Below are 12873 nucleotides of genomic sequence, written 5' to 3'. Positions count from 1 at the left end.
AGGATTCTGATATATGGAACTGATTGATAGAGCCTGTACAGCCGTTGTTTACAAAAAACCATGTCAAATTCAAGTCAGGTCAAACAGTGAGAGACCCTCAGAACAAGCAAGGCAAGGAGCACCACTGTAGCTAGCACAACACGCGCAACAGATGAAGAATATCAAAATGAATCCACTTGTCGGATAAAGGCAAACAAATCACATACAAAGAAGCAGAGAGGACAAGGACAGCGAGGGGATGCGGGACGAGGGTTGGGGGTGAAGGGTGGGGTAGGGTGGGGTCGGTTTGGGGAGCAGAGTACCTGCGCGTAGCCAAAGCATGTTGATGTCCTTAAGATGATAGCACCTGTAACGGAAGATGAGAAGAACAGTTCCTCTCTAATGTTTTCACATGTTTCCCTATACTCTGGCTGGAAAGGTTTTCTCCCTCAGACCTGAGAGTCGCACTTTGAAAGTTAGAGGCGAGTTGGGTGTGTGTGTGTGTGTGTGTGTGTGTGTGTGTGTGTGTGTGTGTGTGTGTGTGTGTGTGTGTGTGTGTGTGTGTGTGTGTGTGTGTGTGTGTGTGTGTGTCTGTGTGTGCGCGCGCGAATACGCGCAAAGGTATATTGTGTGCGTGTGTGAGAAAGGTTGCGAGTGCTTTTGTAACGAGGATTATGTCTTAAGTCATGAGACAGGGCTGTACCAGGCTACCACACACAACCCTTGTCGCACACCAGCACTGGCCGCCCCGGCAGACCTGGTTCAGGAGATTATGGGCGGTGGAGTGACATGGCAGGGTCTGAGGTATGGAGTAGAGGTTTGAACAAAGAAGGGAAAAAAGGCAGGCTGAACGAACAAGGTTGCAAGTGAACGTTACGTTAGCGAGAGATGAAGAAAAAGCATGTGGAGGAGGAGAGTTGAGGAAAAGGAGAGTAGAGGTGCAGGCTGTCTACCTGTCTACCTTAGTGATATGTTGAAAGTGCCATGTTTTGTAGACCTACATGCCAAAATCAGCAACGATTCTTCATTGAACAATAAAGAAGACCTCCCCCCTAACAACAGCTATTGAATCATCCATTCTATAATTAGGGAGGTCAGTCAGTAGGTCAGTCAGTAGGTCAGTCAGTCAGAATATGCATTTCCACCTTTCTCTCTTCAGCAACTGATCCCAATTTCACACATTTTCACATGGCATTGGCCATTATCATTATACAGACGATGACGGAGCCCGATTTCCATTTTTCCCAAATTCAAGCTATTTATTCGCGTTTTTATACCACTTCTGTTCAACTCAACTTCAGCCTGTTGTCAGGGCTACGGTCCGTTCCTCCAGGCCATGGGATCAAATTAACAACCACTGAAAAAATACCAAGCCACATATATTGGAGCACATATCTTCAAACGGGTAAGGTCTAGTTATAACAAATGAAAGTAATAAGGCTCTGTCCACAGCGTGCAGGGTGAAGCAAACTGATCTGTGTTCATTAATGTTGTAATTGTGACAAGTGACAAAATAAGCCCCAATGGTTGTCACTGCCGTTCTTTGGCATGCCATGCAGGAGACGGGGAGCCAAAACACCACAAAACACCACAATTCATTATGTAATTAATGAACCAATTAAGTTGACCTTTTGCAGTCATTTCTGCCCTAACGGTGTTAGTGACAATGTTATGACACAAACAACAATCTATGTAAGTATGAGTTCATTTGTTTACTAGTTACTTTTAAGTTACAATAAGGTAACGCAAGCACGTGAGAGGAATTTATATTTTAAAAATCACACCCGTGTGAAGTGGAGCTGTGTGTGTGTGTGTGTGTGTGTGTGTGTGTGTGTGTGTGTGTGTGTGTGTGTGTGTGTGTGTGTGTGTGTGGATCATGTGTACCGATTTTTGTGACATTTGAAGAAAATATGTAGGAAAAGGAGCAAAAAGTGTGTTTTGGAGAAAATTCAAGATGGCGGAAAATCTATCATGGCGCAAATGGGCGTGGCCTATATGGGGAGATGCGTCATGACCCAAGGAATCCAGGGAAAAAATATTTTTAATTTTCCGACCTACGGTTCAAGAGTTACAGGCCAAAACGTAAAGTGGGGTGTTATGGCGCCACCATGCGGCCAAATGACACAATTATTTTTTATTTAATCCTTGAAATCATTATGAACCTCCTCTCCAAGTCTTGAAACTCTAGCCCCTATGGTTTGCGAGAGACAAATAATTGAATGTGAGTTTTTGCGATTCCCATTATAAGTCAATGGGGAAAATTAATTCACTAATAAATTAATATCAATTAAACTATTGAACCTTTCTCTTAGCAAGTTACTAGCCCACGATTCCCGAGTAAGCCTGTCGATTTGACATATGGCGCGAGTGTGTGGTGGCAAAACTGTGGGACTAGTAGCGTGCCGAAGTTTAGGAAGTTCAGGCTACATACACACAGACACACACACAGACAGACAGACAGACAGACAGACCCACACAGCCACGTATAGGGAGCCTGTGCTTCACACAGCTCCAAAAAGCAAGAACCACAAACAATGTTTGTTTGGTCGAGAATGACTCTGTTGTCTGCCTGACGGGAGTGAGATGATGAAAACACAAAACCAACCGGTGGTGTTTCGTAAAGCCTGGCTGCCCAAAAACAATACCTTCCAATAACAAAGAACTGCACTGCTAAAGAGCTGTTAATCAAATGACTGGACAGCACTAGCGATGTGCATCACCCTGCTTTTCCAAGGTGGAACAAAGACCTCATTAGAGGCAGAGTGCAACTTACTGGGAAGATTCAGTAACACATGTGTTGTAAATTCACAAAGGCAATTATAAAAAAATAAAATGATATAATGCTCAATCCACTTTCATAGACTTTATACTTTGTGATTGTTTTGATACTGTGATTGAATGAAACGTCCTACTGTGTGACTCAAAGCTTTAGAATTCAGCTACGTCTTGGTAAACATCGATCTATTGGACGGAAATAAATCATTTTGTCTGAGTTCTATGTCAAATGTTAACTTTACCTTATGTCTTGAATTTGTCCTGAGAGTGCATCACATAGTTTATGTTTGACTATACTACAGATGGAAGAAAAAAAATGTATGCTCCCTTTGACAACAAAATAATAAAAGATATTGCTTGGATATCCTTTGAAACTAGAAGTGCGTGCTTGCGTATGTGTGTCTTTAAAAGTGCCAGAGCTAGAGAGGGAAAGGTCAAGTTTTCAGGGTTTTGCTGCGTTTCTCTCAACAGAGGCGTCTCACGTCCCCCCCCCCACCCCCCACCACCACCACCACCATGGGTCTGCACTATCTCTCCTCCTCACCCTGTCTGCTCACTGTCATTGTAATGGAGTCAGAGAGAGAGAGAGAGAGAGAGAGAGAGAGAGAGAGAGAGAGAGAGAGAGAGAGAGAGAGAGAGAGAGTTTAGGAGAAAGGCCAGAGTAAAAACACCAGTCTCACCTCATTGTGTTTTAAAGGCTGATGAGGTTATGCCAGGAATGCACAGTGTGCATTAGGTTGAATGTATACATATTTCACTAATCCTATTACGCCACAGTTAACCATGGTTGGTGTGTAAATATATTATTTGTGTGTGTGTTATCTATTTGTGTGTTATCTCTCATAACGCCAAATCACCATTGCCACTAGCACTAATTATGTCATATTTAAATTCAAGGAATGGATTACAGCTATAACCACAAATCTCAATTCTGTGTTATTCATTCCCTAAGCAAAGGGGTGATCTGTGACATAGACGACGAGCTGATATCACTGGATTTGTATAGATAATAGCTGTGGACTTGGCTGTTTCAGAAGTTAAAGATAATCTGTTATATTGAAAATTAAGCTGGGCTCAACAATTCACCAAAAGCATGCTCCCTAAAACTGCAAATAGTTGAATTTGTAAATTAATGACGTGGTCTCTATGCAGGCGCCTGTTCTACTCCAGTTGACTTCCAAACATAGGGGCTGAAATTAAGCCAATAGTAAGAACATCTCTCCCTCACTCCCAAACCAAGAATGTAAACACTCTAAATTCCTGTCAGAGTGGCGAGGAACCTTTGACAGTCACAGATTGCTGTGTATATTCAAGTCAACAGTCTGTGTATACTATAATAAAGTGTTAAGTCTCCCCAGAGATAACTTATTATACATAAGCCACCAAATGTGTTTTCATGTGCACTTGACTTCGCCTGAACACTTGACATAAATCTTCTCAAAAAAGAGAAACTACTAAATAATGAGATGTGAAGGGTCTTAATCACAGAGTTCATGACAAAGCCCTGAAACATGTGATAAATGTGAGCAATACATTCCTAAATGCCAGATGTCTCGATGACACAAAGCTAATGAATATGAATTAATTTACCTCCACTCACACACAAAAAGCTTCATATTTGGAAATCAATGGATGACAAGTACTAAACACAATTTTAGCTCAAGCTGAGTGTTATTTTCTCTTTACGTACATTGTGCCGCAGCTATACCCTCACAAAACACGCCATTTATCTTGCCTTGCATTCCTTCACCCTGCCCCCTTGCCTCCCTCCTCCAACTGGTGTTCACTCAGGATTCCCCATTACTCCATCCTCCAACCTCTGCTTGCCATCACCATCACTTTTGCTCCCTGCACTCGTTCAACCTCCCCGCCTCCTCGTATTTTAACTTTTTAAACTTTACGGACGTGGGTGAAACGAATAATAAAAAAAACAACTGACTCAGACAACTTAGGGTAGACAGCATTATTTATACATTAAATTAAATTGTTTTATAGGCCCATAGCCATGGGGCCTCATAAAAATCACCATCCACACTGAGAACTGGAGCTCTGACATGCTTATTTTTTACAACTAGGCTTCATAGGCCTACCCACCTGTTCTGGGAAAGGTAGCCTAGTGTAACTAATAGGCCTGCAGGCAACATAATAATGCAACAAATTAAAATGAAGCTATTATAGCCTAGACATGTATGTAAATTGGTAAGAGCTGACTGTAAGCAGAATGTCACCTATTTCAATTTGTTTGTTAATCAAAAACACTTCATCCTTTGTCAGTATAGCCACTACTAGCCAGATACAGGGGGGGGGGGGGGGGTAGGCTATATGCCAGTCATAAAATCATAAAACGTTTGATAGCATGAGGAGCAGAAGCCAATTAGCCTATTCTGTGGTGGAAAAAGTAGACTACTGACATTCCTTATAAGCAAAAGTTAGTATCAATAGGCCTACTGCAATGTAGAAATACTCTGTTACAAATAAAAGTCTAGAATTAAAAATGTACTTGAGTAAAAGTAGAAAGGTATTGGCATCAATGACAATATGTAGGCCTACTTACAGTAAAGTAGGCCTATAGGCTACCAAAGGTCATTATGCAAAATGTCCTGTTTCACAAGTTTTCAAATGTAAAAAATGTCTAAAAACCTTTTGAAAATAGCAGATCTACAAGCTCACAGTGCATCAGATCAGCTATTTTCAAATGTATATGGGCTGAAGTGGTTAATGTAGTTTTGTAATAGTAATCTAAATCTATAGGCCTACACACTAACTAGTAGCCTAACTAAAGTTTTCAAATAAATGTAGTGGAGTAAAAGTATTTGGATCCGAGATGTGAAGTAAATGTATTGGAAATTTGAAATACTCCAGAGTACAAATACTTCAGAATTGTAGGCTACTTCAGTAGCCCTACAGTACTCAAGTAAACGTACTTAGTTACTTTACACCACTGCAATTTGCCTATTCTGTAGCCTACAAAAACGTCTAACATGTTTGTGTTAATTAGCCTACATTAGTCTATTAATTAGGCCTATATATCGTAAATGAGACTTCTTTCTTACCTTCAAAGAATCTCTGTAGCGCTTCAGTTTCATCTACCACGTCCATCCTAGCGGGTCCTGCTTAAAAACTCCATGAACGTTTCTCCCCTTGTCCGAACCAAATCAATTCGGATCGGGGAAACTTTCACACATACATTTCCAAATCTGATTACTCCCTTTAAAAATATGTTATTACTAATGTTTTTCGTTTTCTTTTTCTTTTTTCCTTTTCTTAAAAAAAATAAATCTTACATAAATCCACTTCACGGAATAACGTGTTCTCCTCCTTCCAGCGACTTGAAAATTAGGATATAATAGGCTTCAAGACGCGTTGACAAAATGGCCAGTAAACGCCTGTAACAATAAAATAACACTACATCGAAATAAACAAGAAGCAATGTATCTATTTGTTTTATGTCAACGAGTAAGGAATATATCCAAAGGTTGTCTTCTTCGAGAATTATCCTTCAGGCGTGCAATCAACTTAATCCCCCCCGCCCGACCGACCCCGTATGAATGCTAAATAATCGACAAAGTCCTTTGGAACACACACGCACACACAACAAGTGTGTTTAAAAATATATAAATATGTCCGTAAAAAGTTGCCTAAAGTTGACAACCGAGTGTGAAATGAGCTTCTGTTCCTCCTTCGCCTGTCCCTCCTCCCAGACTGGCCTGTGTGTGAGCAGCGAGCCTCGGAGGAGAGGAGAGGACAGTACAGGACAGGTGTGCTGCAGCGGCGTCAGTTCAGAAAAAGCTAAGGTATGGCAACATGACTGGGCGCGCGTGCAAGACACCAGTCATGTTGCCATACCTTAGCAACAGGCACGATTACAGTACATTTTATTATTTCCCCCTGTAGCCAAGGTATGGCAGCTGCCATAGCTTGCCATACCCAATTGACGCCTCTGGTGTGCTGCAATCTCACCCAGAGGAGGATGTGCAAAGCTTCTCTTCTCTGTCAGCAGCAGTGGTGGAAAAAGTAGGCTACTCACTGTTTTACTTGAGTAAAAGTATCAATACTGCAATGTAGAAAGAAATACTCAAGGAGAAGTCCTGAATTCTAAATTTAATTGAGTAAAAGTACAAATGTAGGCTACTGGTATCAAAATGTAGGCCTATACTTAAAAGTAGGCCTATACCAAAAGTAAAAGTTCTTGTTATGCAGAAAGTCCCATTTCGCAAGTTTTCAAACGTAAAATAAATCTTTTGAAAATAGTAGATCTACAAGCTCACAATGCTTGTAGATCTACTATTTTCAAAACACAAAAATATATATCTGAAGTGGTTAAAGGGGAAGACCACCCATTTTCAATATTGAACTATGTCATTAATTTTATTATACCTTAGGAGTTGAGTGAAAATAAATAAAAAAGTTCCCCCTCTTCTGTGTTGCCTAGAACTGGAGGATTGATTTGGGGGTTTGTATTGTAAAGTACAATGTGTGATGTCATCAAGTTGTACCTTACAATACAAACCATAGTTCAATATTGAAAAATGGGTGGTCTTTCCCCCTTTAATGTAGCCTATGTTTTTTTTTAATAATAATCTAAATCTACAAGGTGTTAAATAGGCCTAATTGTACAGTAAAAGTACAATATTTGCCTCTGAGATGTAGTGGGGGTAGCCTATAGAAGTAACTTTACACCACTGCTTCTCAGGCCTTTTCATGTTAACACCCCCCCCCCCCCCCCCCCCCCCCCCCCCCCCCCCCCAAAGGACCCCTGGTGATCACTGGACCCCACTTTGAGAAGTGCAGGTCCACTGAAAACATTCCACTGCATGTTTGTTGGTTTTGTAGTATAGCTGTAGTGTCAATGAATCTGGCTGAACATTCATGGGTAACCATGTGGTCAAGTTGCTGTGTGTGGTCAAGGTGTAGTTTTCACAGGGACGTTTGACCTGATTCGGTGGAATTAGCTATACATGTATTTAGACCAAACTTATTTAGACCAAATTTATAATGTATAAGTGAATGGAGATACATTTCAAGGGGGCACAACATAAATTACAATACCATTATTGCAAATTAGAAGAAATTATAGAAAAGAAAAAAAACAAATCCTATTTATGGAAGAAGATGCACAGAAGAAGTACTATACTATTTTGTATACCGCACATGAAAAGCAATTAAAGCGTTATTTTAATCATACATATTTATGAAAACAAAGAAGGAAGAGGGCACCTGTGCCCAGACAGTGAACCAAGCTGGTATAAACATTAGTGTCATCTTGTGCTCAATTGATGCTAAATTAATTCCCCTTAGATCACATACTACATGCATGGTGTTTCTGACACAGATATGCAGTTTTGTGTAGTATGTACACATTGAAAAGGCTTTTTGTGTGTCCTGTTTCGATTCTCTCAGATTTCAACACACTACCGTAATAACAGCGTTTTGTGCCCGAGCTTCCCTATGGGGAGGATTTAAGGGAATGATCCATTTCTCTCTCTCCCTTATCAGCTGCAACCCCCCTATGCCCCCCCACACCAGCTCTCTTATAACAATGCCACTGTGTGCAGCCCTCACAGTGTTGGCCCCCACAGCCCCCCACTGAATGTGAGATGCTGTTTTGTTGTGTTGACCCCCACAGCTGGACCAACTCTCTCTCTCTCTGTCTGTCCACCCCTACCCTCACCCACCCTCACCCACACACACACACACACACACACACACACACACACACACACACACAACACACACACACACACACACACACACACACACACACACACACTTCCAGCATTGGACCCAAACAACGCCTCCGTTATAGTTCGGCCACACTATGCAGATTGTTTCAGAGGACAAGCGAGAAAGAGATAGATGCTGTGAGGGGGACAATGAAACAGCTGGCTATGTTAATGCAGTTCATTTTTTGTGTTTTAGTATGTTATATAAACCTGCATTGTGTAATGTGTAACTTTCTGGAGAGAGAGGGGCAGGGCCGGGTGGGATTTGAGTTGACATCCTTGCGATTTCATTTTACGTTTACTATAATTCCCTAGATTAACTTTACACTCCATAGAACAGGCCAGCTCTACTATACTGTAGGCCTAGCTGACCCTGCGTTGCAGTAACTTGAGTCATACTCATACAAGTTCCTGTTGACTGACAAAATAATGATTTAACAAGACATAGCATGCTGTTGTGACAGCCTACAGAGGCTGAAAAGATAAATCTATTTTTACTTTAATGCATTTTCTTCACATTTAACTTGACAGTACCACATTCCACACATGATAGATAACCTGGAGAGAGAGAGAGAGAGAGAGAGAGGAGAGAGAGAGAGAGAGAGAGAGAGAGAGAGAGAGAGAGAGAGAGAGAGACAGAGAGAGAGAGAGAGAGAGAGAGAGAGAGAGAGAGGATAGAGAGAAACTCTTTCACTTGCTGTAGTATATATTCCTGCCAATAGGTGGCGACGTTGATCAATGTAGGGATTAAGTGAAGTCATTGGAAAGAAGGAGAAAATCCAGTCCAAGATGGCGACATCCAGACCAGGTTGGCTGACGCGTTGCTATAGATACCATTTTTTTCCATGGCTAAATTACACTTTGAAAAACTGAGACGCCTCAATTTACATTTAAAACAGATACATTCTGCAGAATCTGCTTAGGTTTGCTACTTCGTTTGTGTCTGTAGAGTGCTGTATACTAGAGCGTGTGTGTGTGTGTGTGTGTGTGTGTGTGTGTGTGTGTGTGTCTAAAACTTTGTCATAAAAACAAATTGCCCTTCTAATTACCCTTCTCTTTGGTTCTATCTATAGGAAGGCCTGCCGTCGTTGTTGTATCCTTTTTGTTTAGCGTAGCCTACACTTGCATCTTGGGAAATGAAATGAAATGAAATGATCAGACATGATATGTAGAACTGCCAGTCTGCCAGGATCGTCCAACAATGCAAATAAAGTCCTTTAACAGGCTACATCCAGCTGTCATCTGTCCCTCTACAATCACTGCTGTACTTCACAGCCATCTACTACATCTTCTATTTCCTCTGCACTCTCAGCATGATCATCTACAAGAGTGAGTAGCCTACTCTACAGTTTTATTCAACTTGTCTTGTGTGCAAGTTGTCTTGTTTAATCAGGGACTGGACAGAGCTGGCATTCTATCTAGAATCTAGATGCAGTTAACTTTCTAGTAGAATAAGGAGGAGTAGTGTTAAATGTTGCTGTGTGTTTTTGGACCAGGGTGGGGGAGCATTTTGGGCTACACAGTCCAAGAAAGATAGATTTCTTTACCTCTCTAAAGCAGGGGTCTTCAACAGGGGGTCCGGGACCCCTAGGGGGTCCTCCAAATCTTTGTGTGATAAGATTTTTTTTTCTACACTACCACTTGAACCCTTGTATCCCTATTATATGTGGAACATTAGCCAAGAATAACCAATCTACAAGAATAGCCGATCTACAAGCTCACAATCGAGGCGTTGTGAGCTTGTAGATCTGCTATTCTTGGCAAAGAGGTTTAGTGTAGAGGGAAACAAGAGCAGTCAGACTAAGTATTGATGGTTCAAGTGGTTAAATGACACATTAGACCAACAACCTACACTGATGATAGTGCTGTCCAACGAGTCTACTCAGTCTAAGAAATCTATGAACATTTTTAATCTCCAACACAATTTTATACAATATATAGTGGGGGTCCCTGCTTGATCACTCTCTCAGCCCCTAGCTCTCAGCAAGGGGTCCTTGGCCTGAAAACGTTGAAGTCCCCTGCTCTAAAGTATCTAAAGTAATGTGTTACTGTGCCTCAGGAGAAATACTAAGCTACCCTAATGAGAACATCTCCGGTGATGTGTGCCTGCTCTTCATCATGGCTGGCCTAGAGCTGCTGCGTCTCTACTTTGGTGAGTTGATAGATTATTTTTTTACACTGCAGCACTGTAATAAATAAAACAATAAAACTGTACAGAATAGAACGGCATTGTATAGAAATACAAGCAACTACCGTCCTTGATATGATTATATACAGGTTATTATAACTGTTGCAATAAAAGGTAGGCATTGTTCAGGTTTGTTAATGTGCTTTACAATTGATTGTAGATAGTGTTGGATTTAAAATGCCATTTGATGATAAAGAGGGAAGTTCCTACGTATCTTCTATTTCAAGAGACACTTGGAAAAGAATAGAACAGAGACCCGGGTTTAATTTGGAGTGTTGCAGGCTTTCTGCCTTGTTGTCATGGAGACAGCATACAAAGTTCCAATCAAAATGGTTCTACCTAAAGTACAATAGTTGACATTTAGTTTATATAGCGTACATGACATAACAAAAACACTTCATGTAAACATCTTATTGGTCAATTCTACATAGCGTATGGATGGGACGGCATCACATGAGACATGAGTTCAAGTAGTAATGTCAACCATAAGGTGCTGTGGATAATCAAAGGGTCAGATAATATAGAGGTGGCGCTCTTCAGGGATCCTTATCTGACCTCGGCCTGCAGCAAGACACTAACAGAGCCATAAGAAGATTGTCCAAAAACAAGTTAAGCATACAGAGGGCCATTTCTCCACTAGAAGGAAGACATGGTATTTGTTGATGGCAAGATATGAATATCATCCATAAACGGTTGTTTCCATATCTAACAGATAGGTCAATGGGCTGCATAGTCTCCACAATACTTTATTTTGCCAGTGTTTTCAAGTTGAATTGCATTTTGAACAGCATCAATGTGGCATCCAAACAAGCACCATTTAGACTGATGATTCATGATGAGAGCTATTCCAGTAACATCATCCAAGAGAATGGATAGACACAAGTGCACAAAGGGCACCAGCTTATTTGGGGACTACGCAAGTCGAGAACGATGCAAGTTGGGAATGCATGCTCCACCCGGTTATGCAATACCCGTTGTACTTGTTTTCAGAGTACCCTTGTATCCATTATCAGAGTGCCCAGTGTGGTACCCAACCCACTACCATACGACTGATTGACTAAATCTGGAAATATGGGGATCCCTCATCATCATGACATCACAAAACTCTGGATTTGTTTCTCGAGAGCTGCTGGTCCGACCGACTTCCCACTCGCCACTAACCACACACTCCGGGTCATCGTTGGCTTTCACCAAGTTTGAAGTCAAGTAGTCGGACGCACCCGAGTTATGCCCAGGACAGATATACAGACAGATTGGATCAGTCTGAGTGAAGCCCTTGTGCAAACTACTTAAGACTAAACGTTTTGCCCTGAACTGAATTAAACATCCTGTGGTGCTGTGTGATCCCATCCAATGTGCATCATGTTACAATAATGCTTAGTCCGACACTCCGACTCCTTAACTAACGTAGTACAGAAACAGCTAAAGAACACCATATCATACAACACACAACAATAACACTATTTTAAAAGATCAGTATCATTTTGATGCATTCAGCTAACACTCTCACTGATAGTTAGTCAGGTGCAGATTCTCTTTGCAGATGAGTAAGGCTGGGGACGATTCTAGGTGCAGGTACTGTAGGTTGTTTTGTGCTGGTTAGGCTTCACAGACTTACAACAACAGCCATGAGTTATGGGACATTCTCTAACCAAAGTGAAATTATAGTGACTCTAACATCAACAATCAGTTTGTATCAAAATATATTCCCTCACTGTTGTTCAATCCCCTTTGATTCCAGGTATGAAGGGCAATCTAATGGAGACTGAGAGCTATGTGGTGGCTAGTTTGGCCCTGACGGGGACTACCGTGCTGCTGTCTGTATACTTCCTGGCCTGGCAGTCCTACGTCTTGCGTGCAGACGTCATCATCAATGCCGTCCTCCTAGTTGCATACTGCCTGGGTGGGGTGCTTTCTTTCATTACAGTGACCCGTTTTACCAGGTCAGAGTTTAGCTCTCAATAGCTCTTATCACAACCACTGTACTGGCATCCGCTACTCATGTTTGACAAGCTGTTTTTAATGAAGATTTTTGCACTGTTTTGAATCTGGTAAAAATCCTGTAGGCCTCAAGGCCTGTATTTATTCATTTATTTATTTTGTATTATAGCGTCAATTGTACACAGCATGCTTCACCAGCATGGCTGGAGTGCACTTCAGTCTTATGTTTCAGTCATACTGATTGACGAGATATTTCCATGTAATTGA

General features: G+C 41.4%; 2 protein-coding genes across 2 annotated transcripts in view; one reads left to right on the top strand and one right to left on the bottom strand.

Annotated features, from left to right (window-relative positions):
• The window catches only part of myrf (myelin regulatory factor), a gene marked incomplete at both ends in the record, with an annotated part of 27366 nt that extends 21513 nt beyond the window's left edge, over positions 1 to 5853 (bottom strand). The window contains one exon of the mRNA XM_080736901.1: positions 5808 to 5853. Within this exon, the coding sequence (XP_080593027.1) occupies positions 5808 to 5853 (46 nt within the window). The remainder of the gene's footprint in view (positions 1 to 5807) is intronic.
• Positions 5854 to 9266: 3413 nt separating this feature from the next.
• On the top strand, positions 9267 to 12656 carry tmem216 (transmembrane protein 216; the record flags this gene model as incomplete). The annotated part of the gene is made up of 4 exons (XM_080736900.1): positions 9267 to 9285; positions 9702 to 9806; positions 10537 to 10629; positions 12407 to 12656. 4 exons carry the CDS (start codon positions 9267 to 9269, stop codon positions 12628 to 12630), a joined length of 441 nt encoding a protein of 146 aa, XP_080593026.1. The 3' UTR covers positions 12631 to 12656.
• Positions 12657 to 12873: the final 217 nt, after the last annotated feature.

The sequence above is a fragment of the Nannobrachium achirus genome (genome assembly GCF_963921795.1).
Source record: "Nannobrachium achirus genome assembly, chromosome: 11".
NCBI lineage: Eukaryota > Metazoa > Chordata > Actinopteri > Myctophiformes > Myctophidae > Nannobrachium > Nannobrachium achirus.
Note: the sequence above shows the minus strand (reverse complement) of the source record. Positions and strands in the feature narration are given on the sequence as shown.